Raw genomic sequence first — 27,754 nt, forward strand, 5'->3', positions numbered from 1 at the left:
CCACCCCCTCTCTTCCTCCCCCACCCCCTCTCTTTCCCCCACCCTCTCTTTCTCCCACCCTCTCTTTCTCCCCACCCTCTCTTCCCACGCTCTCCCTCTCTTCCCCCCTCTCTTCCCCCCCTCTCTTCCCCTCCCCCTCTCTTCCCCTCCCCCTCTCTTTCCCCTCCCCCCTCTCTTCCCCTCCCCCCCTCTCTTCCCCTCCCCCTCTCTTCCCCTCCCCCCCTCTCTTCCCCCCCCTCTCTCTTCCCCCCCCTCTCTCTTCCCCCCCTCTCTCTTCCCCCCCCTCTCTCTTCCCCCCCTCTCTCTTCCCCCCCTCTCTCTTCCCCCCCTCTCTCTTCCCCCCCTCTCTCTTCCCCCCTCTCTCTTCCCCCCTCTCTCTTACCCCCCCTCTCTCTTCCCCCCTCTCTCTTACCCCCCCTCTCTCTTACCCCCTCTCTCTCTTACCCCCTCTCTCTCTTACCCCCCTCTCTCTTAACCCCCCTCTCTCTTAACCCCCCTCTCTCTTAACCCCCCTCTCTCTTAACCCCCCTCTCTCTTGACCCCCCCTCTCTCTTGACCCCCCCTCTCTCTTGACCCCCCCTCTCTCTTGACCCCCCCTCTCTCTTGACCCCCCCTCTCTCTTGACCCCCCCTCTCTCTTGACCCCCCCTCTCTCTTGACCCCCCCTCTCTCTTGACCCCCCCTCTCTCTTAACCCCCCCCTCTCTCTTAACCCCCCCCTCTCTTAACCCCCCCCTCTCTTAACCCCCCCCTCTCTTAACCCCCCCCTCTCTTAACCCCCCCCTCTCTTAACCCCCCCCTCTCTTAACCCCCCCCTCTCTTAACCCCCCCCTCTCTTAACCCCCCCCTCTCTTAACCCCCCCCTCTCTTAACCCCCCCCTCTCTTAACCCCCCCCTCTCTTAACCCCCCCCTCTCTTAACCCCCCCCTCTCTTCCCCCCTTCTCTCTTCCCCCCCTCTCTCTCTGCCCCCCTCTCTCTCTCTCTCTCTTCCCCCCACTCTCTCTCTCTTCCCCCCACTCTCTCTCTCTCTCCCCCCCCTCTCTCTCTCTTCCCCCCCTCTCTCTCTCTCTCTCTCTCTCTCCCCCCCTCTCTCTCTCTCCCCCCCTCTCTCTCTCTTCCCCCCTCTCTCTCTCTTCCCCCCATCTCTCTCTCTCTTCCCCCCCTCTCTCTCTCTCTTTCTCTCTTCTCTCTCTCTCTCTCCCCCCCACCCTCCCTCTCTCTCTCTTCCCCCCCCCTCTCTCTCTCTCTCCCCCCCTTCTCTCCTCCATGGCTGATCCTCTATCTCAATGCCAAATTCCTGCTTTCTCTCTGTACCCCTTGATGCCACCAATATCCAAAAGTTTATCAATTTCGTTCTTGAATATACTCAGTGACCTGGCCTCCACAGCCTTCTGTGGTAGAGAATTCCACAGGTTGACCACTGAGTGAATACATTTTTCCTCATCCCAGTCCTAAATGGCCTGCCCTTTTGTAAAGACAGAGCCAAAATATTAGTTCAATTTCATTGTTCTCCATTATAATTTCCCCCGTTTCTAACTGTAGGGGACCTACATTTGCCTTTGCTAATCTTTTTCTCTTCACATATTTATCAAAGCCTTTACAGTCAGTTTATATGTTCCTTGCAAGTTCACTCTCTCACTCCAGTTTCCCCTTGATCAATCTTTTTGTCTACTTTAGCTGAATTCTAAACTGCTCCCAATCCTCAGGCTTGCTGCTTTTTCTGGCAATTTTATATGTCCCCTCTTTGGACCTAATACTATTCCTAATTTCTTTTGTAATCCATGATTGAGCCACCTTTCCTGTTTAATTTTTGCACCAGACAGGAATGAATAATTGTTGCAATTCTTGCATACATTCCTTTAAATATTAGCCATTGCCTACCTACTGTCAACCCTTTTTAGTAAGGTTCCCCAATCCATCATTGCCAACTCGCGCCTCAAACCCTCATAGTTCCCTTTATTTAGATTCAGGACCCTAGTTTCGGATTCAACTTCTTCACACTCCATCTTAATGGACAATTCTATCATTTTATGATCGCTCTTCCCAAAGGGACCCCGCACAACAAGATTGTTAATTAATCCTTTCTCATTGCACAATACCCAGTCTAGGATAGCCTGCTCTCTAGTTGGTTCCTCGGTGTATTGGTCTTAAAAAACCATAACGTACACACTCCAGGAAATCCTCCTCCACAGTATTACTGCTAGATTGGTTTGTCCAATCTATATATAGATTAAAGTCACCCATGATCACAGTTGTACCCTTATTGCATACATCTCTAATTCCCTGTTTAATACCTTCCCTTATATCTGTTACTGTTTGGGGACTAATAGACAACTCCCACCAACGCTTTCTGCCCCTTGGTGTTTCTTACCTCCACCCAAACAGATTCCACATCATGATTTTCCAAGCCAATATCCTTCCCCACTATTGCATTGATTTCCTCCTTTACTAACAGTGCTACCCCACCTCCTCTCCCTATTTACCTGTCCTTCCTAAATATTGAATACCCCTGGATGTTCAGTTCTCATCCCAGCAGCCATGTCTCCGTAATTGCAACCATGGTGCCAAAGACTTGGTTCCTGCTGCTTTTTTCTGAGAAGCCGACTCCCTCAACAGCATCCAAAACGACATATCTGTTCGAGAGGGGGATGGCCACAGGGGACTCCTGCACTACCTGCCTTCCTCTACTCTGCCTGGTGGTCACCCATCCCCTTTCTGCCTGTTCAGTCTTTACCTGCGGTGTGACCACCTCACTGAACATGCTGTCCACGACAATCTCAGCGTCGCGGATGCTCCAGAGTGAATCCACCCATAGCTCCAGCTCCAAAGTGCGCTCAGCTAGTAGCTGCAGCTGGACACAGTTAATTTTGGCTTTTTACAATTTTTTCCCCCTTTTTGACTCTATTTGTTGCTTTTTTAAAAAAAATTGTTTGTACACTCTGTCCCTTCCTGTCACACCCTGGGTATCATTACCTAAATAGCTGACCTGCAAAGCTGCCATGTCCTTTTGCTTTGTAAGCCTACTTTTCCCCTATCCAGAACCCTCCACCTCCACCCCCACCCCCGCCCCTGCCCCATCTGGTTTAAAGCCCTCTACAGCCCGAGGTATTCAATTTGCCAGGACTCTGGTCACAGCATGGTTCAAGTGAAGCTCGTCTCACCAGAACATCTCCCTTCGACCCTAGTACTGGTGCCAATGCCCCATGAACTGAAACCCTTTCCTCCCACACCAATCTCTGAGTCACGCATTTAACTCCTTGACTTTATTTACCTTATGCCAGTTTGCCTATGGCTCAGGCAGCAATCCTGAGATTATTACCTTGGAGGTTCTGCTTTTTAATTTAGCTCCTGACTGCCTCCTGGAACAAAGAGTCCAGTGAACTTTCCCCCTCCCTTGATGTGGTGCAATGTCTGCAGCTCGGAGTCCGGCTCTTTGACTCTGATCCGAAGTTCCTCGAGCTGCAAACACTTGGTACAGATGTGTTCACTCTGGATCACCTTGGTGTCCAGCAGCTCCAACATGCTGCAGCAGTTACACATCACTTGTCCTGCCATCACTATCGTATTTTATTCAATTTATTAATTAATTACTCTAGTATCCCTCACTCGTTACACTATATTATAATTTTTTTATACACACCAGTATCGATCTTATACTTAACAAGCTATCTTTGAGGCAAAGAGGAAAAAAAGACGAGATCTAAACACAAACTAAAGACTTCACTTTACTTTAAAGATTAGAAAGGCTCACCAATCCTACTCACTAATCAGCTGGCCTCTGCGTTCTTTTCCCTCTTGCACTCTTTAATGGTATCACACACTTCTCTCACTCTCTCACTGTTAAAGGCCCTGCTCCTCTCTGTTATGACCGATGCAGTTGGTAAAGCGGAGTTATTTAAAAATCCCAGAGGAAAGCTTTAAACAACTGTCATAACCTATAATTTTAAGTGTTATATTTGAGATGCGACTCTAGATTCAGGAACCAGACCACCAGTTCTCGAGGCTTTACATTAAACTAATTGAAACATTTTATTAATTTACACAGATTGAAATATATGCACATGGCTTCAAATTACTACTATCATAACTTATAACAAATTCCCCATCTAATCTCCAGTAAGCCATAGACTTAACCAGACACCAGGCAAAGCATTTTCACCTTACGAATTCAAAATGAAGTTCGTTGCACTTTGGATCCTGTGGAGACAGTTGGAGGCTTACAGCTGCCTTTGATCTTACATTGCCTCTGCTCTGCACACCCGAAAACTACTGAAGTTGTACCTACCGCCAATGATTGAATTTAAATGCTCATTGTCTCACCAGCCTCTTTGAACTTCACCTTTTAACAATGAAACTCTTTTCATAGTACCAATTTTATTAGCAATATAAACATATTGCTTGGTAGCTGCTAGATAGGTGTCAAGTTTTCACCCCACTTCTTGAATGCTCCATTCAAAAAATTCAAATTCACGGTATCTCTCTTACATATCAAAACTAGTACACATCAAAGCACCCAGACTAGTTGGCTTTAATCCAATTGAGACACACCCACAGACTAAACCTCTATAAAAAGAGAAAATATTTTCCAGTAATATATACATTAATAGCTTCATGACATCTCTCACTCTCTCACTGTAAATGACCACTCTGTTTCTCTCTCGCTCTCTCACTGTAATTGACCATGCTGTTTGTCTCTGGACCAGCCATATAAATACTGTGGCTACAAGAGCAGGTCAGAGGCTGGGAATTCTGTGGAGAGTAACTCTCCCGCTGACTCCCCAAAACCTGTCAAACGTCTTGCAAGTCAGGAGTGTGATGGAATACTTTCCACTTGCCTGGATGAGTGCAACTCCAATACTGAAGGTAAAAGCAAAAAAACTGCGGATGCTGGAAATCCAAAACAAAAACAAAAATACCTGGAAAAACTCAGCAGGTCTGGCAGCATCTGCGGAGAGGAACACAATATAAGCTGGTTTGGGGGGTGGGGGGAGTTGTGTGTAGAGCTGGATAGAGGGCCAGTGATAGGTGGAGATAACCAAAAGAGGTCAGAGACAAAAGGACAAAGAGGTGTTGAAGGTGGTGATATTATCTAAGGAACATGCTAATTAAGGGTAGAAAGCAGGACAAGCAAGGTACATATTGCCCTAGTGGGGGTGGGGTGAAGGAATCGAAATAGGCTAAAAAGTAGAGATAAAACAATGGATGGAAATACATTTAAAAATAATGGAAATAGGTGGGAAAAGAAAAATCTATATAAATTAATGGAAAAAAAAAGGGGGAGGGATCGGAAAGGGGGTGGGGATGGAGGAGAGAGTTCATGATCTAAAATTGTTGAACTCTGTATTCAGTCCGGAAGGCTGTAAAGTGCCTAGTCGGAAGATGAGGTGCTGTTCCTCCAGTTTGCGTTGAGCTTCACTGGACCAATGCAACAGGCCAAGGACAGACATGTGGGCATGAGAGCAGGGTGGAGTGTTGAAATGGCAAGCGACAGGGAGGTCTGGGTCATGCTTGCGAACAGACCGAAGGTGTTCTGCAAAGCGGTCACCCAGTCTGCATTTGGTCTCTCCAATGTAGAGGAAAACGCATTGGGAGCAACGAATGCAGTAGACTAAATTGAGGGAAGTGCAAGTGAAATGCTGCTTCAATTGAAAGGAGTGTTTGGGCCCTTGGACGGTGAGGAGAGGGGAAGTAAAGGGGCAGGTGTTGCACCTTCTGCGGTTGCATGGGAAGGTGCCGTGGGGAGGGGGTTGAGGTGTAGGGGGTGATGGAGGAGTGGACCAGGGTGTCCCGGAGGGAACAATCCCTGCGGAATGCCGCTGGGGGGGTGAAGGGAAGATGTGTTTGGTGGTGGCATCATGCTGGAGTTGGTGGAAATGGCGGAGGATGATCCTTTGAATGCGGAGGCTGGTGGGGTGATAAGTGAGGACAAGGGGGACCCTATCATGTTTCTGGGAGGGAGAGGAAGGTGTGAGGGCGGGTGCGCGGGAGATGGGCCGGACACGGTTGAGGGCCCTGTCAACCACCGTGGGTGGAAAACCTCGGTTAAGGAAGAAGGAAGACATGTCAGAGGAACTGTTTTTGAAAGTGGCATCATCAGAACAGATGCGACGGAGGCGAAGGAACTGAGAGAATGGGATGGAGTCCTTACAGGAAGCGGGGTGTGAGGAGCTGTAGTCGAGGTAGCTGTGGGAGTCGGTAGGCTTGTAATGGATATTGGTGGACAGTCTATCACCAGAAATTGAGACAGAGAGGTCAAGGAAGGGAAGAGAAATGTCAGAGATGGACCATGTGAAAATGATGGAGGGGTGGAAATTTGAAGCAAAATTAATAAATTTTTCCAGGTCCAGACGAGAGCATGAAGCAGCACCGAAGCAATCATCGATGTACCGGAGAAAGAGTTGTGGGAGGGGGCCGGAGTAGGACTGGAACAATGAATGTTCCACATACCCCATAAAGAGACAGGCCTAACTGGGGCCCATGCGGGTACCCATAGCCACACCTTTTATTTGGAGGAAGTGAGAGGAGTTTAAGGAGAAATTGTTCAGTGTGAGAACAAGTTTAGCCAGACAGAGGAGAGTAGTGGTGGATGGGGATTGTTCGGGCTTCCAATACTGAAGAACCTGGACACCATCGAGGACAAAGCAACTTGCTTGAATGGCACCCCGCCCACCTTCAACATCCTCTCCCTCCACCACCACCACACAGTGCTAGGAGTGTGCACCATCCCAAGATGTGTTGCAGCAACTCACCAAGGCTTCTTAAACAGCACCTTCCAAACCTGCAATCTCTACCACCTAGGACAAGGACAGCTGATGCATGGGAACACCGCCTTCAAGTTCCCCTCCAAGCAACACGCCATCTGGACTTAAAAGTATATCGCTGTTCCTTCACCGTTGGATCAAAATCCTGGAACACTCTTCCTCGCAACACTGTGGGTGATCCGACAGCACATGGACTACAGCGGTTCAAGAGATGGCTCACCACCACCACCTCGAGCGCAATTAAGGATGGGCAATGAATGCTGGTGCAGCCAGCGACACTCTCATTCCATGAAAAAATTTTTTAAAAATTAATTTTGTATCTGAGGATCCCTCCATTATATGAAATAGTATTAACGCACTCTCCAGGTGTTGGCCTGAGCAGGCTACAAGGCAAAATCAGTTTTTATTTGTCTATTTCTCAAGCAATTCAGTCATTTGAGTGGTCGAAAATGTGATCAGCTGAGCTGAAATTCATCTTGAAATGAGAAATATTGGAACTAATTGGCTTGCCACAGTTGGAGCTAATTCAGCTAGTGAGCTCTTCAGATGAGGAGAATAAAATGTTGTTCCACCCCTTCGTCTGGCAACTGTACACTTGTTACCACATTGGTTCATTCTTGATTGTACTTCCTTCATGGTGAATTAAGAGTTACTAAAGAGAGTTTTAAGTGTGCGCAGTTATTTTGATGTGATGCAGGAATTCAGTGTTGTCTTCTCCTAGAGTTAGGATGTAAGAAAATAAGAAATAGAAGCAGGAGTAGGTCATTCAGCCTCAAGCCTGCCCTGCCATTCAATAAGATCATGGCTGATCTGCCCCTGGCCTCAACTCCTCTTTCATGCTAGCCCCTCATAGCCCCCCACTCCCCGATATTTCAAAAATCTATCTACCTCCTCTTTAAATATTTTCAGTGATCTAGCCTCTACAATTCTCTGGGGTAGAGAATTCCAGACATTCACTACCCTCTGAGAGAAGAAATTCCTTCACATCTCAGTTTTAAATGAGTGCCCCCTTGTTCTGTAACTGTCACCTAGTTTGAAATTCCCCCACTAGTAGATACACCTTCTCAACATCTACCCTGGCAAGCCCCATCAGAATCTTGTATGTTTCAATAAGATCACCCATCATTCTTCTAAACTGTAATGAATAAAGGCCTAATCTGTTTAGCTGTTCTTGATAAGTCAAACTCTTCATCTCAGGAATCGGCCTAGTGAATCTCTTTTGAACTGCCTCCAATGCCAGTATATCATTTCTTAAATACGGGAACCAAAACTGTACACAGTACTCCAGGTGCAGCCAACCAACACCCCTCGTACAGTTGTAACAAGACTTCCCTATTTTTAAACTCCAACCCACTAGCAATACAGGCCAAAATTCCATTTGCCTTCCTAATTACTTGCTGCACCTGCATGCTAACTTTACATACACAAGAGCACCCAGGTCCTTATGTGCTGCACATTTTTGGAGTCTCTCTCTATTTAAATAAGTCTGCCTTTTGATTCTTTCTACCAAAGTGCATGACATCACACTTTGGCTACATTAAACTCCATCTGCCAAGCTTTTGCCCACTACCTCAATCTGTCTATATCCTCTTGCAGATTCCTTATGTCCTCATCATAACATGCCCTCCCACCTATTTTTGTATCGTCAGCAAATTTGAATACACTGCACTCTGCCCCCTCCTCCAAGTCATTAATATAGCTAGTAAATAATTGAGGCCCTAGGACTGATCCTTGTGGCACTCCACTAGTTATGCCTTTCCAACCTGAAAAAGACATATTAATCCTGACTGCCTTCTGTGTGTTAACCAATCCTCAATCCATGCTAATACATTCACCCCAATACCGTGAGCTCCTATCTTGTGCAATAACCTTTTATGTGGCACCTTATCAAATACTTTCTGGAAATCCAAATACACTACCTCTACAGATTCCCCTTCATCAACTCTGCTTGTTATATCCTCAAAGAACTCTGGCAAATTTGTCAAACATGATTTTCCTTTCACAAAACCATGTTGACTCTGATTATGTTAAGCTTTTCTAGATGTCATGCTATTTCTTCCTTAATAATGGACTCCAACAGTTTTCAAACTTTTAAATACTAAGTGCTGGATGGGTAGAACAAGCGCAGGACCTCAGCAGGTCTGGCAGCATCGGTGGAGAAGAAAAGAGTTGACGTTTCGAGTCCTCATGACCCTTCAACAGAATTGAGTAAAATTAGGAGAGGGGTGAAATATAAGCTTGTTGGGTGGGGGGTTGGGGAGAGAAGTTGGGGGACCAGCAAGCAGTGATAGGAGCAGATAATCAATTTTTTTCCTTTGTCTGTGACATCTTTTGATTATCTGCTCCTATCACTGCTTGCTTGTCCCTACAACCACCCCCCTGCCCCCAACTTCTCTCCCACCTTAAACCAGCTTATATTTCACCCCTCTCCTAATTTTACTCAGTTCTGTTGAAGGGTTATGAGGACTCGAAATGTCAACTCTTTTCTTCTCCGCCGATGCTGCCAGACCTGCTGAGCTTTTCCAGGTAATTCTGTTTTTATCATGAAGTAGCAGTCTGGTGTGGGAATATTAACTCTCCCAGGGATGCAGAGTCCACTGGAATTTGCCTTTATTGCTGACAGATACCTCCAGGATCAAATCTGTAATCTTATGGTTGTGATAACATCCTGGGAATCTCTGTTCTTCCTCTTCAAATATAGCAGCCTTCCCTTTGCCACTTTGTTTATTTATTGGAGATTGGGCGGGAAACATGTCAAAGAAACTTGCTGCTATATACTCTACCAGTATTTACACCCCTTGATTTGCCATAGCAGGCTGTACTCTAAGAACATATTGAAAGGAAAAATGTGCTTTCCAACATGTTTCCTGTGATTTGAACAGTGGCAATGCAGGTTGTTAGGGGTCCTGTTCATGCCTGACTTCTAGTGCTGTTATGGTGATGGGAGGGGGGATGTTAAACTTTTTATATCCAGAAAGCCAGGGCAATTATATACAGGAAGAAAATTCCATTTCACTAACAGCTTGAAGGCTGCGGCAAGAGTGATTATTACCATTGCATCTCTCTGCTAACAAGTATGTTAACAAGGCCAGAGGATTTTCCTGGGTCAGACATAGTTGTGTGGTGGGTGCATGCCCCATCATACTGGCAATGTATCTCAATTCAGCTAAAATGGAAAATTTGGCTTCGTATATTCCACTCTAACCAATGCCACAAGGTTAAAAAATCTAAAGAGGGCAACCTTTAATGTTTTCAAATTTTGACCGAGTTCATATTTTATTACATAGAAACTATGCAGATTTTTTTCTATTGAAATTTTGCCATTTTGTGTTTTTAAATCTTCCGGTTCACCACCATGCATCCAGCTTCAACTAAAGAGATTAAATGGACCATGGTGGCTCTCTTTGAGTCACTTAAACTTAGTTTGTTCACTAATCGGGCATGCATTCTGTTGGATTGCATTTCTTAACTAATGCAGTATCTGTGTTTGGGCCCGGTGTGACCTTGATATGAGTTCATTGGCTTATGCCAGACAATGACCATTTCCAACAAAAGAGAATCTAACCATCACCCCTTGACATTCAGTGGCATTACCATCACTGAACCCCCTACTATGAATATGCTGGGGGTGATATTGACTAGAAACTTAACTGGGCTAGCTATATAAATACTGTGGCTGCAAGAGCAGGTGAGAGGCAAGGAATCCTATCGCGAGTAACTCTACTCCTTGCTCCCCAGAGCGCCTCTGTCATCTACAAGTCAGGTGTGTGATGGAATACTCTCCAATTGCCTGGTTGAGTGCGATGGAGGTGGGGAGGCGATGGCGTAGTGATATTGTTGCTGGACTTGTAATCCAGAGACCCAGGGTAATGCTCTGGGGACCCAGGTTTGAAGGTGGAATTTGAATTCAATAAATATCTGGAATTAAGTCGTCGAATGATGATCATGAAACCTCTGTCAATTATTGTGAAAACCCATCTAGTTTACTAATGTCCTTTTAGGGAAGGAAATCTGCCATCCTTACCTGGTCGTGCCTACATGTGACTCCAGACCCACAGCAATGCGGTTGACTCTTAACTGCCCTCTGAAATGGCCTCGCAAGCCGCTCAGTTGTATCAATGTCTCAAAAAAGGAATGAAACCGGACGGATCACCCGACATCGACCTACGCACCGGAAATGACCACGGCAAACTCAGCCCTGTCGACCCTGCAAAGTTCTCCTTGCTAACAGCTGGAGGCAAGAGCTCTCCCAATTTTGGCAGTCTCACAGACTAGTAAAGCAACAGCCTGACAGTCATCCTCACAGAATCATATCTTACAGGTCATGTCCCAGACACCACCATCACCTGATGTCCTGTCCCACCGGCATGACAGACTCAGCAGAGGTGGCGGCACAGTGGTATATATTCAGTAGGGAGTTGCCCTGGGAGCTCAACACATTGACTCTGGACCCCATGAAGTCTCATAGCAACATGTCAAACATGGGCAAGGAAACTTCCTGCTGATTACCACGTACTGGCCTCCCTCAACTGATGTCCTTCTCTATGTTGAACGCCACTTGAAGGATGCAATGTGGGTGGCAAGGGCGCAGAATGTATTCTGAGTGGGGGACTTCAATGTCCATCACTGGCTCGTTAGCACCACAATTGACCCAGCTGGCTGAGTCCTAAATGACGTAGCTGTTGGACTGGGCCTGCGGCAGGTGGTGAAGGAAACAAGAAGAGGGAAAAACGTACTTGATCTCTTCCTCACCAACCTGCCTGCTGCAGGTGCATCTGTCCATGACAGTATCGTGGTAGGAGTGACCACCGTACAGTAGTTGTGGAGATGAAGTCCTGACTTCACGTTGAGGATACCCTCCATAGTGTTGTGTGGCACTACCGCTGTGCTAAATGGAATAGCTTCTGAACAGATCTAGCAACTCAAGACTGGGCATCCATGAGGTGCTGTGGGCCATCAGCAGAATTGTACTCGAACACAATCTGTAACCTCATGGCCTGGCATATCCCCTACTCTACCATTACCATCAAGCCAGGGTATCAACCCTGGTTCAATGAAGAGTGCAGGAGGATATGTCAGGAGCAGCACCAGGCATACCTAAAAATGAGGTGTCAAACTGGTGAAGCTAGAACACAGGACTATAGATGCATGCCAAAAAACATAAGCAGAAAGTGAAGGACAGAGCTAAGCAATCCCACAACCAACGGATCAGATCTAAGCTCTGCAGTCCTGACACACCCAGTTGTGAATGGTAGTGGACAATTAAACAACTCGCTGGAGGAGGAGACTCCACAAACATCCCCGTCCTCAATGATGGAGGAGCCCAGCACATCAGTGCAAAAGAGAAGGCTGAAGCGGCTCCTCGCATGCCAGTCTTCAGCCAATTCAATACATTCCACATGATATCAAGAAATGGCTGAAGGCAATGGATGCTGCAAAGGATATGGGCCCTGACCATATTCCGGCATTAGTACTGAAAATTTGTGCTCCAGAACTTGCCGTGCCCCTAGTCAAGCTGTTCCAATACAGCTACAACACTGGCATCTACCCGGCTATTTGGAAAATTGCCCAGGTGTGTCCTGTACACACACAGCAAATCCAACCCGGCCAATTACAGCCCCATCGTTCTACCCTCGATCATCAATAAAGTAATGAAAGGAGTCATCAACAGTACTATCAAGTGGTACTTGCTTAGCAATAACCTGCTCACTGACACCCAGGGCCACTCAGCTCCTGACCTCATTACAGCCTTGGTTCAAACATGGACAAAAGAGCTGAACTCCCGAGGTGAGGTGAGAGTAACTGCCCTTGACATCAAGGCAGCATTTGACCGAGTGTGGCATCAAGGAGCCCTAGAAAAACTGGAGTCAATGGGAATCGATGGGGAAAACTCTCCACTGGCTGGAGTTATACCTAGCACAAAAGAAAGATGGTTATGGTTGTAGGAGGTCAGTCATCTCAGATCCAGGACATCACTGCAGGAGTTCCTCAGGGTAGTGTCCTCGGCCCAACAATGTTCAGCTGCTTCATCAATGACCTTCCTTCTACCATAAGTTCTGAAGCCGGAATGTTTGCTGCTGATTGTTCAGTGTTCAGCACCGCTCACGACGACTCCTCAGATACTGAAGCACTCCATGTCCAAATGCAGCAAGACCTGGGCAACATCCAGGCTTACATTGTCTGACAAGTGACAAATAACATTCGTGCCACAGTGATACCAGGCAATGACTATCTCCAACAAGAGAGAATCTAACCATCGCCCCTGGATGGTCATTGGCATTACCATCACTGAATCCCCAACGATCAAAATCCTGGAGGTTACCATTGACCAGAAACTGAACTGGACTAGCCATATAAATACTGTGGCTACAAGAGCAAGTCAGAGGCTAGGAATCCTGCGATGAGCAACTCGCCTCCTGACTTCCCAGAGCCTGTCCTCCATCTACAAGGCACAAGCCAAGAGTGTGATGCAATACTGCCCACTTACCTGGATGAGTGCAGCTCCCACAAAGCTCAAGAGGCTTGACACGGTCCAGGACAAAGCTTGAGTGGCACCACATCCGTAAACATTCACTCTTTCCACCACCGATGCACAGCAGCAGCAGTGTACCACCTAAATGATGCACTGCAGGATCTCACGAAGGCTCCTTTAGACAGCACTTTCCACACCCACGACCGCTACCATCTGGAAGGAGAAGGACACCACCACCTGGAAGTTCCCCTCTAACCCATTCACCATCCTAACTTGAAATATATCGCCGTTCCTTCACTGTCACTGGGTCAAAAAATCCTGGAACTCCCTTCCTAACAGCATTGATGGTGTACCTACACCACATGGAAGGCAGCTCACCATCACCTTCTGAAGGACAACTAGGGATAGGCAATAAATGTTGGCCCTGCCAGCATCACCCACATGCCATAAATGAATTAAAAAAAATATTGTATCTGCGTGGTGTGCTTCAAAGCCCACTGCACTGGCTAATTATAAATATTTAATGTCAGGAATCTTAATTTTTGGGATTATTGCTGAAAAAGAGACATGTCTAAGCTGTTCATCTTGAATTCATCAGGACACTTCACAAGAATACCAATATAAGGGGGAAATAAAAATTTATATTGTATATAGAGTGTTGATTGGTAGGCAAGTGGTGTTGACATGGAGAATGGTGACTGACAGTTAACTGTAAAGCATTGTTCGAAATTTAAGCCCGGCAGCTTGACCCTGATTGGTCAAGAATTGCCCTGAGGAATGAGTCAGTGAATGGATGTCACTTATTTTGTTTAGCTGAAACCCCTCTCTCGAATGAGATGTTATTCCAACTTCATACTCAAGTGAATGTTTTAAAATACCGTGGCACTATTTAAATAAGAACACGGAAATTCTGGTGTCTTGGCCAATATTTATAACACGGTTGCCATGATAAAGTAATCTGGCCATTACCCCTTTGCTGTTTGGGTTTGCTTGCTGTTTGCCAATTTGCCACCACAGTTCAATAATGACCATAGTTCACGGATTATAATTTCAATGTAATGTACAAGAAAGAGGTTTTATAAGGTGTGCCTTAAGTTAAAAGTTACTTGTCTAAGGGTCGATATAAATAACTAACAGGCCTGAAGCACAATGGTCAAAATATTTTGTGGGGCACATGACCTCCGCGCTGTTAGGCAAGGGGAACCCTTTAGTCTATGATGTCAAGGTAGTTGGATACTTTCTAAATTTGCTAGATTGCTGTTAGAAATTGGGGTGTATTTATGCAGCATTTGGTTTCCAAATTAAGTGCATTTCCACCAGCAGAAGGAGTTACCTGTTCAGAATTATGGTAGGTTATCGTGAAGCATTCATTAGTGACAAATATGGTTACTCCTGATGGTTTGAAGCTCCTTAATTCAGTTTACTGGCTAATTCAAACTGTTACCAAAAACAAGATTGTTAATAAGAAAAAAATATATTTGGTTTTATATCACTTTTCGCTACCTCAGGATTTCTCAAATGTGTTAGCGCCGCCAAAGCACTTTCGAAGTGTAGACATTGCTGCATTGTAGGAAGTGATAGCAGCATTCTGGTATTCAGTCTGGAAGAAAGACTAAGAGGTCTCTGGGGAGAAGGAGAGAACTATGAAGGAAATAGCAATTGCAGATACTGTTGTCCCATTACATTGTAAATTCTGCCTGTGTTAATCTTAAATTTTTAATTGGAAAGCTATCTTCTGTTTGCTTAGATTCGTGCACGCAATCCCAATGATGTAATATTCGGATTGAATGATGGCTACTATGGAACACCCTTTGATCACAAGGTAAGACCATTTTATTCCATGTTTATGTCACTCAGTTTTTGCCTTTCCTGAAAATATTATCCCCCCTTTGTCATTTCGAAATTAAAGAAAGACAAAATAAGTGCAACTTTTGGACAATAAACATGTGAAATAAGTTACCAGAGACAGCTGTTCAAATGGAGAGTATAAATGGGCTCGAGGCACTTTGCATTTCTAGTTCAGAAGTGGTGAGGGATAGTGTGAGAAGGTGGATAGGTGGGGATGATGCATAAAAAAACAATGGGCTAGTTTGAATCCCAACAATTGTTTCTAGCAATTCTTCTGTTCACTGAATTGTTGCTCAAACCTGCACCTTACTAATACATGGTGATGTGCTGTCCTATCCTTTTTTCAAGTGCCACGTTTGGTACAGTTGCATACAAACATAGCAAATAGAAGCAGGAGTAGGTCATTCGGTCCTTCGAGCCTGCTCTGCCATTCAGTATGATCATGACTGATCCTCTGTCTCTGCCCCATACCCCTTGACGCCTTTAGTGTTCAGAAATCTATTTATTTCCTCCTTAAATATATTCAGTAACTTGGCCTCCACAGCCTTCTGTGGTAGAGAATTCCGTAGGTTCGCTACCCTCTTAATGAAGAAGTTCTCCCCATCTCAGTCCTCAATGGTCTATCCCGTATCCTGAGTCTGTGACCCCTTGTTCTAGACCCTGCAGCCAGAGGAAATATCATCCCTGCATCCAGTCTGTCCGTCTGTTATGGCACAGCCGATGGTAAATGCTGAGTTGTTCAAATTCCAGAGGGAAACTTGAGACAACTGCCACAACTATTTTTGCAATTTGTATGTTTTGAGATGTGGGCTTTGAATTCAGTAGTAATAAGACACTGGGCCATATAGTTTTTTGCAAAACTAGATTAAACATTTATTAATAAGAGAAGTGATTTTCAGCACGCACATTGCTACTATAATAACTTCTAAATCCCCAATTAATCTGACTCCCAGTTGTCCCTCCGTTAAGGCAACAGTAGAACACAGATTTTAGAAGACCCATGCAAAGTAACCTGACACCATGAACAAGCAAATTCAAAGTAAGTTTTAATTTCAGTTCACTGTAGACTGCAGCTTGAGGTGTAGATGCTGAGGGCTTTTCACACTTGCCAGATCTTAAAATGTCTACCTTTACACACAACCTTCTCTCCTTTGTACATATTTTCCCCTTTTGAATGCAAATCCCATTGTTTTGCTATCTCTTTGGACTTTACTCCCTGATCATAAAAATTTATCATAGTACCAATTTTACCAGTAATCTTTGGGAAAAATAAACTCTCTGTTTCTGAATTTCACCTGGCTAGGTGACACATTTCATTCCCTCTTATGAAAACAATCTCGTCTGGTTTATTTCAAAATGCGAATGTTCTTTTGCACCTTACATTCGAAATTTCCTCCATGTTTACCTACTTAACATTTCAAACCTAGCTTACCTTTTGTTACATTAAAGCCTCCAGACCAGCTGCCTTTAATCCAATTAAGTCTGACACAGACAGAGCGAGAGAGAGACACAGAGAGAGGGTGACACACAGAGAGAGAGAGAGACACAGACCACTATTTTCCAATAAATTCCAATAACGTTATTATATCCCTGACACCATCCCTGTCAGAATTTAATGTTTCAATGAGATCTCCTCTCATTCTTATAAACTCCAGTGAATACAGGCCTAGTCGGCCCAGTCTCTCCTCATACAACAATCCTGCCATGCTAGGAGTCAGCCTGGTGAACCTTCGCTACACTTCCTGTGTAGCAGGTATATCTTTTCTTAGGTAAGGAGACCAAAACTGTACACAGTACTCCAGATGTAGTCTCACCAAGGCCCTGTACAGCTGCAGTAAGATATCCTTGCAATGTAGGCCAACATACCATTTGCCGCCTTGACTGCTTGCTGCACCTGCTTGCTTGCTTTCAGTGATTGGTGTACAAGGACACCCAAGTCCCTTTGTACAATAATATTTCCTAATCTATCACCACGTAAATAATACTCAGCCATTCTGTTTTTCCTATCAAAGTGGATAACTTCACACTTATCCACTGCGATGTATTTGCCCACTCATTTAATCTGTCTAAATCACCTTGAAGCTTCTTAACACCGTCTTCATCGCTCAGCAAACTTGGAAATATTACATTTGGCTCCCTCATCCAAATCATTGGTATATATTGTGAATAGCTGGGGCCCAAGCACTGACCCCTGCGGTTACGCCACTAGTCACCGATTACCCCTCCGAAAAAGACTCATTTGCTTTAATTTTGCACACTAACCCCTTATGTGGGACATTATCAAAATGCTTTCTGAAAATCAAGATATACCACATCCAGTAGTTTTCCCTTATCTATTCTGCTCGTTATGTCCTCAAAGAACTCCAGTAGGTTTGTCAAACAGGATTTCCCTTTCGTAGATCCATGTTGGCTTTGTCTAATCCCGTTGATATTTTTAAAGTGTCCTCTTATCAAATCCTTCATAATAGACTGTAGCCTGAATTAGTTACTGTATGTTGTTTTGAAGCAGTAAGCATAAATTTGCAAACTTGTAGCTTACATTGGTGTCACAGTGGCAGCTTTTGTCAAGTTAATTTGGAACACCTGAACTGTTTATAGGAAGCTGATGTGCTAACGCCTGAATTATGTGTTTGCCTGACACCTGGTATAATTGGACAAGTTGGACTGGGTGTGGGACCAGGAGTTAAGGACACTCTTTCCCAGCTCAGCACACTGATCTGCTGCTGTTTAATTCTCAAGTTGCTTTTTTTTTTGGAGAGGCTGTGCACAAGATATATCTTGTCCATACAGATAGAGAAGAGGAGAAACTATGTAGTTTCTGGCTTATCCTTTTGTCCAAGCAAACTCAAAGTTCTCGTGACCAGCAGACACTATCCTAGTTTAGAAATAACTAGCTAATTTGATTGCCTATTCTCATTTCTGTTGTAGCACTTTGATAGCAACCAAAGACTTGAGTAAAGTGTCTAAGTGGCTATATATTGCAGAATATTCATTAGCTTTAGCTATAGATTTGTTGCAAGTTTCTAGGCATTGTTTCTTGAAATGCTTTTCCTTTTGAGTCCACCTCAAACTAGATGCCCAGAAGGAACTGCGGACAGAAGCTTTAGTTGTAGCTCCACAATTGGGTTTCAGGAAACAGAATATATGTCCTGGTGTATTCTGCAATTTAAGCCACATGAGGGCGCTGTTGCATTTTTCTACAGGCTCGCAACAAGGAGTAATCTTGCCCTAGTTTAAAGGCAAACAAAAACAAAACCTTTTGCTTTCAAATTAATTTGAGCCCTGACCATTGAAAAGTACTGTTCTTTTTACTCAGGAACTCATTGAAAAGAAGAGGAGCAGCCTTCTACAGGTGGACCAGAGCTCTGTGAGGAACTCGTACAGTGTCTTCTCCTTGCTCAGGTAAAGGACAGATCAAGGTATTAAACTCTTTCAAACCCAAACTCCACTAGGAGGGACATGTCAGCCTTGCTATCACCGATTTAAAGTTTTTTTTTCTTTGGAGTGTATTTAAAATTGTTTTAATAACTTGAGATATTTGATGATATAACACACTGTTGTATGGGAGAGAAATTTCAATTTATTATTAAGAGTTTTTGAAGGGCTAGTCCAATGGTACACTAAAGAATAAAGACTCCATTAGATCAGATCCCAGATTTGAGTCCCAAGTCAGGCTGTGGCACATTTGCTGATCTCAGCTGGGATGCTGCGTTTTCGCTCAGCACCTTAGGCCAGGCAGAGGTAGAGGTGGAGGTGGAGTTGGGGGTGGGGGAGGGACATTGAAGGTTTCCCACTACCGATCTTCACTTAGTGACGTGTATTGGTAAAATACGAGTCGAGCTTGTCTGGTTTTTTGCGACCATTGTCATGGTGGAATAACCTGGTGGTAGAGGGTAATTTTAACCTAACACACTTGTTGGGAAATTGGGATTGGGTGCAATGCTGACTTTGCACTCGGCCTGGGTTTACTCTCTGAAATCTATTGCGTGTAGTGTCGTCCTTTGGTATAACAGAACTTGAGTTCCGCTGAAAAAAGAGACATGTCTAAGCTTTTCATTTTGCACTCATCAGGACACTCGCAAGAATACCAATATAAGAGGGAAAACAACAATTTGTTCTGTATGTGAAGAGAGGACTGGTTGGAAAGTGGCATTGCCATGAAGAATGCACCAGTGATGGTGACTGACAGTTAACTGCCAAGCATTGTTTGAAATTTAAACCAGGCAGTTTGACCTGATCAGCAAATGGCTGTCACTTGTTTTTAGCTGAAACGGATGCAATGTGTGTACATGTTCTTTCTGTCTGCAAAGGACAGGACCTTGTGTATTAACACATGTAGCTTCCAGTATATGCGAATGCACCACATTGTGAACCCGGCTGACAATATTAAAATGGTTGTCAGTGTAACTCTTAGCACATTGAGGGTTATTTAGTGATGTCTTTTCATTTGTTCATGAGATGTGGACATCACTGGCAAGGCCAGCATTTATTGCCCATTCCCAGTTGCTGTTGAGAAGGTTCTGATGAGCGGCTGCAGTTTGTATGGTATACCTACAATGCTGTTAGGAAGGGTGTTCCAGGATTTTGCCCCAACAACAATGAAGGAACAGCAATATAGTTCCAAGTCAGGATGGTGTGTGATTTGGAGGGGAACTTGTAGGCGGTTGGGGGAGAGCCAGTGTCATAGAAGGACATGCAGAACCTGAAGAAAAACAGAAAATGCTGGAAAAACTCAGCAGGCCTAGCAGCATCTGTGGAGAGAGGAACAGTTAACGTTTCGATTCTGTATGACCCTTCTTCAGAGCTCACATGCAGAAGGATGTATTTTTGGATATGTTGCTATGTGTTTGATACCCTTGTCCTTCTAGGTGGCAGAGGTTTAGAAAGTGCTGTTGAAGGAGGCTTGGTGAATTGCTGTAAAGCATCTCTTATATGGTACACATTGCTGCCATTGTGTGCCAGTAGTGGAGGGAGTGAATGTTTAAGGTGATGGATGGGGTGCTGACCAAGCAGACTTTGTTATGGATAGCTCAGATTTTGAGTGTTGTGCAGCTGCACTCATCCAGGCTAGTGGAGAAGATTCCATCATGCTTCTGACTTGTGCCTTGTAGATTATGGAAAGACTTTAGGATTGATGTAAAAGCCACTGTTCCGCCTGATCTTGTGTTAAAATTGTGTTAAAATAACTTTAGTATATAGGCTCTCTGGAGCACAGAGTGGGGGAAGGGAGCAGAGAAAAACAGGTGTCTTAGAGGCATGGACAAAAGAGCTGAACTCGTGAGGTGAGTGACATCAAGGCCGCCTTTGACCGAGTTTTTAAAATTTTTTAATTCATTCATGGGATGTGGGCATCACTGGCTAGGCCAGCTTTTATTGCCTAACTCTATTTGCCCTTATTCAGAGGGCATTTTTAAGAGTCAAACACATTGCTGTGGGCCTGGGGTCACATTTAGGCCAGACCAGCTAAAGATGGCAGATTTCCTTCCCTAAAGGACATTAGTGAACCAGATGGGTTTTTACAGCAATCGACAGTGGTTTCATGGTCATCATCAGACTTTTAATTCCAGGATTTGAATCCGGGTCCCCAGAGCAATGGCCTGGGTCTCTGGATTACTAGCCCGGTGACAATGCCAGTACGCCATCGCCTCCCCGAGTGTGACATCAAGGAGCTCTACCAAAACTGGAGTCAATGGGAATCGGGGGAAAACACTCCATTGGTTGGAGTCATACCTAGCACAAAGGAAGGTTCGGCTCCAAGACATCACTGCAGGAGTTCCTCAGCGTAGTGTCCTAGGCCCAACCATCTTCAGCTGCTTCATCACTGACCTTGCTTCCATCATAAGGTCAGAAGACAGCAGTTCGCTGATGATTGCACAATGTACAGCACCATTCACGACTCCTCAGATATTAAAGCTGCCAATGTCCAAATGCAGCAAGACCTGGGCAATATCCAGGCTTGGGCTGACAAGTGGCAAGTAACATTCGTGCCACACAAGTGTCAGGTAATGACCATCTCCAACAAGAGAGAATCCAACCATCGCCCCTTGATGTTCAATGGCATTACCATTACTGAATCCTCCACTATCAACATCCTGGGGCTTACCATTGACCAAAAACTGAACTGGACTAGCCATATAAATACTGTGGCTACAAGAGCAGGTCAGAGGCTAGGAGTCATGCTACAAGTAACTCACCTCTTGACTCCCCAAAGCCTGTCCACCATCTACAAGGCACAAGTCAGGAGTGTGATTGAATACTCCCCACTTGCCTGGATGAGTGCAGCTCCCACAACACTCAAGAAGCTTGACATCATCCAGGACAAAACAGCAGTCTTGATTTGCACCCCTTCCACAAACATTCACTCCCTCTACCACCGACTAACAGTGGCAGCAGTGAGCACTGTCACCAAGATGCCCTGCAGAAACTCAACCAAGGCTCCTTGGGCAGCACCTTCCAAACCCATGACTGCTACCATCTAGAAGGACAAAAGCAGCAGACACATGGAACACAGGTGGGACACCACTACCTGGAAGTTCCCCTACAAGCCACACACCATCCTGACTTGGAAATATACCACTGTTCCTTCACTGTCGCTGGGTCATAATCCTGGAACTCCCTCCATAACGGCACTGTGGATGTACCTGCACCAGATGGACTGCAGCGGTTCAAGAAGCACCTCACCACCACCTTCTCGAGGGCAATTAGGGATGGGCAATAAATGCTGGCCCAGGCAGCGATGCCCACATCTCATCAATGAATAAAATTCAGCCTGAATATTGGATGTTGTTTGGAATTCTAGGTTTAAAGCATTGCTGACATTTGGTGTAGTTATGTATGCACAGCTTTTTTAAAAAGTGGTCAGAACTTGTTTGTCTGAACCAGTATTTCTCAACTCATGTTTCCATTGGCACATCATCGGTGTTTAAGCCTAGAAAAGCCTTGTGGTCTAACTCTTGCCTGTCCTGGATCTGGTGGCATTCTCCATCCCTACACAGCTTGAGTTCTTTATTTTCCTGTTTTCCCCTCTGTTACAAGCTGCTGATCCTTTCCAGGGTATGTTTCTACAGTTGACAGCAGCCTCATATGCTAGGGCGTGAGTGTCCCCTGTGGAGTCTCACTTAGATTCGAAGCCGTACTCTGGACAATACCTGGCGTTGTCACTCATTCCAGTTATGTTAAAACAAGAATAAAATAATAATAGTGATATAACAATTATAATTGATATAAGAAGTAATAAGAAAGGTATCTAACTGTATTGAAAGGAGTAAGAACTTCTATTATAAGAAAGGCAAGTTTACTTACTTACTACACATACTATATTACTGATACATACTATATTACAAATGTTAACCCCAAATTGGCCTGTTCAAGACAGCTCTACAAAATGGTAAGATTCCCCATGGCTCATACATCACCAAGTCTCCCAATACCTTACACGGGTGGGCATGTCGGCTCATCTCTACGTACCTGGTTCTTCCTCCCATAGTCTCGAGTGGTTGACTTATCTACTCTGGCTGCAGCCCTGAATCGTGGAAGCAGTGTCCATTGAAGACAAATTTCTGGCTCTGTTCCAGCCTTATGAGACTTTCTCCTGATGTTCTCAAAACAGTGAGTCTGGAAAAACATGAGTCCTTATTAATTCTTCTCATAGGCACTGAAAGGCTTTGCAGACTTGTGCAAACAACTGGAATGTTGCCATGTTTTGATGGTGCCTCCCATCTGCCATCCCAGGTTTTATGTCCATCAACAAACCCCATCTCCTGATTCCACAACATAGTTGACCATCCCAATTGTAAGGCTACTCATTGACCTGACTTGTAGTTGAAGTGTCATCGAATGCAGTAAGAAAAAGGACTTCTGATGAATAAAAGACAACTTTTATTTTAGTAGTCTAGCTGGGAAAGGGAAAACAAAGATGTAGTCCAAATACCAGCTGTCAATTGCCAATATGAAAAAAAGCTTTTGGGTAAACACATCTACAGTTAATAATACCACTACTGATTGTACTTTGATTAATTAATCAATAATAACCTGACCTAGGTTTAAATCAATGTCTACAAAGTAAGATTCAGTAAAGGTTTTCTTAACAATCAAAAGTGAAGCAGAAATAAAATTACAAAAACTAGTGATTGCTGGCTGTAGGCCTACACATTCAAGTGGCTATTGGCGTATGTCAGATTTGAATGTTGAGTTAAATAGTCTAGACACAAATTTCATGTATTTGTTATTTTCTTTCTACCCAATCAAGTGTAGGTGTGAAAAAGATTTTTTTTAAGAGCACCAAACTCGAAATCAAATAAGTGTTCATAATTTTATCCAACACAGGATGGCAATAGAGTCAAACTTTTCACTTCTTCCCTTGCTCTTTTGCTTTACTTTGCCCCCTTCCTCCAAAAAAGTGAACTGTCTTAAATGAAAGTGGGAATTGTGCATGCAAACAGTAAGCAGAGAATTGTACGGCACAGAAAAAGGCCTCTTTGAAAGCGCTATCCAATTTGTTTCCAAACCCCCTCTTTTCCCATAGCCCTCAAATTTTTCCTTTCAAGTATTCATCCAATATGTTTTGAAAGTTGCTATTGAATCTACTTCCACTATTCTTTAAAGCATTGCATTCCAGAATGTAACTTGCTATATAAAAACATTCCTGCTCATCTCTCTTCAAGTTTTTTGCCCTCTGGTTGCTGACCTTTGTGCCAGTGGAAACAGTTTCTCATTATTAAGAAAACCCTTCATAATTTTGAGCACCTCTGTTAAATGCCCCTTTGCTCGAAGGAGTGCAATTCCAGCTTTTCTGCACTTCACATGATTGAGGTTGACTATGTCTAAGTTTCGAAACCCCCTCAGATAAGGTGTTAGCTGATGACCACAGTTTGGGTGTTGAGAGAAATTCTTCAACGCAAGCGCCTCCTCTTCCCCTCAGTCAGCATCTGATCTAACATAGATCATGGTATGGTGGTAATATCACTGAACTGGTGATCCAGAGGACTAGGCAAACGCTCTGGGTACGCTGAGTTCAAATTCCACTATGGCAGCTGGTGGAATTTAAATTCAATTTATTTAAAAAATTCTGGAATTGAAAGCTAGCCTCAGTGATAGTGACCATGAAACTATCATCAATTGTCATTAAAAACCCACCTGGTTCACTAATGCCCTTTTAGGGAAGGAAATCTGCCATCCTTACCTTGTCTGGCCTACATGTTACTCCAGACCCACAGCAATGTGGTTGACTCTTAACTGATCTCAAGGGCTATTAGGGATGAGCAGTCCCTTAAACAAAATAGCTTGATGCTTGATGGTTCTTTGATTTCAGTGAGAGTGATTGCCAACAATTCATCATAAAATAAAGATCAGTACTTTGTTTATTTTTTAGTTGGCAGATGTTTATATGTCAAGGGCATCTTTTTGAAACTGAAGACGATAGCACAGTTACTGAATTTTGCTGCATTTTGTGTATGAGCCCATGCATCGCTTGTTCTGCCATTTTCAGTTGGCATTGTACAAGCAAATTACAAATCCAGTGAACATTGCATAAAAATCAACATTTTAAGTAGCCTTAACCACAAGCTGAGCTGAAGGTTTCAAATGATGGGAGACGGCAGTTGGGTGCCATTGTGAGTGTTGTACAGCTTTTCTTGTACTGAGATTATGGTGGCTTTCATTCTAATTAAAAGTTCTGATTTTTTTTGGCTCCCTCTCCCTCTCTTTTGGTCTCAGGTGAAAAAATGCCAATTTGTCTGATCTAGTATTGTGTTAACAGCCAAGAGTGAGGTAACATGGGATGGGGAGGAAGAGAACAAACATGTATTCACCCTGTTGCTCACTTTTTTCACCTTGTTCCATTGCACCTAGCCAACATACTATTGTGTCACGTTACTGTTTCTCCCACACCATTTTAGGAAGACAGTTGCTTAAATTTGTATGGAGGTTTTAATGGATGTAGCTTATATTATTTGCTCACCGCTATATTTTTCTCCCATTCTGAGGCCTGTAATTTTTCCAGTTTAACCACAATCATTTAAGCTGTGTGTGTTTCTGGACGGAAACAGACAGGTGCTCTGAAAACAGTAATTGTTTTAAACCCTTACAACATGGTGGGCTTGAACACAGCCCGAGAACTTTTTTGCAGCACTTCATCAACAGGGGATGCCTTTGTTCTCTGCTTGAAAAACAATAATAGCATAAATCTAACCAGTTTTTCTTGTAATTGAATGGCGTTCATTTTGCTTCTTGGAATATTAACAATTACATCATCTGATGGTAGAGACAATGTTTGAAACTGCTCATGTAGTTGGATGCATACTGGCTCCGGTTCAAATTCCTAGGACCTCAAACCTGCAGAACTCTTTTTATATTTGTATCTTTCTCTAATTTTTTTTCTTCTGTCTGCCTCTGTCTGATTGCTTGTTCTCTAGTTCTGCCTGGCAGGTTCTGGCTCTGCCCCACTCCTTGTGCTCTGTCTCCATTAAAGATGATTTATTGATCTGCAGAACTATTGAAAAGGTCAATTTAATCCAGATGCGATTTGAATTTAAGGCCAAGTTAAGTTGTTTTTTAAATTAGTGTGTAAGTTTAGAGCAAAATTTTCTATTAAGCTCTTAGTTCATTGGCAGGTATGATAAGATTCCTTCAATGTGGAGGCTGCTGGGTAGCTCTCTGTGTGGCAAGGTGGTAATCTAATTCAGGATTCAAATAACACCATTGACTGAAGAGCTGAATGATCTATATTCATCTAGTGAAACTCGCGATTAAATTACTGACTTAAATTTGCCCAAGGGCAGTGATGTATTGTGCACAATATATGTGCAGTGATTAAATTCTTATTTCACATCCTCCATGTGCAAATTGGGATTTTATCCTGTGTTTAGAGTATGTCCACAGTACAGACAACTAAGCTGTGGCCATCTACTGGACATCTGAGCATCCACACCCATGCAACACATGACCTGCGTCAAAACGAAGTGCTCCATTGTTGAATCAGCATATCCACAGCAACACCTGTCAATGGTGTAACCGTTAAGCATGTACATTAGTCCACTCTTCATTAGGTAACGTGTTTGCGGCATGAACTTGAGTTCAACTTGCCAAGTTTGCTTTGGGTGTATCGGGAATATTGCACATTTTTGTGCTATTTGAATACATTAAAGCAATGCAGTTAGCTTAAGAATCAAACTATGCTAGATGAGCATATGCCTGCACTGATTGATTTTGCACTGGCACAGTCAGGAGTCAAGAACTTGCTTTTAGTTAACGCCAGCAACAATTTTTTCTCCTGGTGCACCTTGGGATGTTTACAATATTAACGTTGTTGGTTATACAAATGCAAGCTGTTGGTGCATGATTTCATCAGGGCTGAATTTGGGCACCAACCAGTAGTGTAGATGATTTTAACTCAGAAATAATCAACATTTAGTCCATCAATCCATGGTGGAGATCTCCACATGAGCAAGATAATCTAATCCACTCTCTGACTTGTGTCCCATAGACTTTAATACTCCTCTCTCTTGGGTAACTAATTTCCTTTTAAAAGGAATAAGGATTCTGCTGCAGCAAAAACATATTCTAACTAACTCCTGTGTACTAAGGTAAATTCTAGCATCCCCCTTCAACTTCTTGTGATCACTCTAAATTTGTACCATTGCATTGCCACCTCATTGACCAGTAGTAACAAGGTATCACCATTTGACTTCAAACTTCGAAGAGCTCTATTGGGGCACCTCTTAACCCTCTTGGTTTTGGTTAAGTGCCTTAACTTTTCCAGTCTCATCGTAGTTGTAACCTTCCATTGCTGGTAGCAATCTCGTGAATGTGACAATTTTTCCATTGCTTTTAAAAAATTATTCCAAAAATGGGCTGCCCAAAACTGTTCACATATCAAAGCATTATTTTGGTCCAAAAGTGACATTTGTAATCTCCAAGGGGTCAACTTTTTCAGTAAAAGGTAACACTTCTCAGGTAAAGAACACTCATCTCAAAGGTCCCAGCACTGACCATCAGGTTGTCGTACTGATGCGTGGTTGAATCTGATAGCACTTTTTCGTTTGAATTGTTGTCTTTGGATTAGCCGAGAATTGTAATGGAATGTAAGAGGTGGAAAGTAATGTGCACGGTTAAATGTGCATGACTAATCATTTGTTGATGGCATTTACAGTTAAGAAATGGGTTGTGAATAGGAAATGTGTGTGTTGTTAGTCCTGACTGGTTTTGAAATTGAACAACCTTTATATAAAAGTTATGTTGCCACATGCAGATTTGTTGCGAGCAGTTGTTTCATATTGTACATGCCAGTTGCTTAGAATGAGAAAAGAACCTGTACGTAATTGGGCACAAACAAGAACTCTGAATTGTATGTGGAACTAAATCAAAATGTAGTTTTGTGCATCCACTTTGCTCTCCAGTCCTTCCAAGGTGCAGCAGTCACAAAAAGCCTCAATCCTATTGGCAGATATAGCCAAGGAAGGGATAGGCAACTGGCGCTATTAACTTACACCTTGGCCAGACCAAGGAGCAGGCAAATGTAGAGGTCGTACAAACTAGTGTGGAGAGGAGCAGGCAAGTTTGGAAAATGGGCACGCAGTTATATTAGAATGCAGTATATCTGATTGTAACATGTCAACCTGGTGAAGCTACAACATAGGACATGCCAAATAGCCAGGGCAGCACATGCAAGAGACAGA

The 27,754-nt window shown here is 43.8% G+C and overlaps 2 protein-coding genes across 2 annotated transcripts in view; both read left to right on the forward strand.

The window, feature by feature from the left end:
- The window catches only part of LOC144682555 (serpin H1-like), a 525,388-nt gene that overhangs the window by 45,151 nt on the left and 452,483 nt on the right, over window positions 1-27,754 (forward strand). The gene's annotated exons all lie outside the window — the stretch shown is intronic.
- The window catches only part of LOC144683076 (UV radiation resistance-associated gene protein-like), a 271,252-nt gene that overhangs the window by 280 nt on the left and 243,218 nt on the right, over window positions 1-27,754 (forward strand). Inside the window, exons 2-3 of the mRNA XM_078546104.1 lie at window positions 14,980-15,054; window positions 18,397-18,482. Of these exons, the coding sequence (XP_078402230.1) occupies window positions 14,980-15,054; window positions 18,397-18,482 (161 nt within the window). The remainder of the gene's footprint in view (window positions 1-14,979; window positions 15,055-18,396; window positions 18,483-27,754) is intronic.

This window comes from Cetorhinus maximus, chromosome 7, assembly GCF_964194155.1.
Source record: "Cetorhinus maximus chromosome 7, sCetMax3.hap1.1, whole genome shotgun sequence".
Taxonomy (NCBI): domain Eukaryota; kingdom Metazoa; phylum Chordata; class Chondrichthyes; order Lamniformes; family Cetorhinidae; genus Cetorhinus; species Cetorhinus maximus.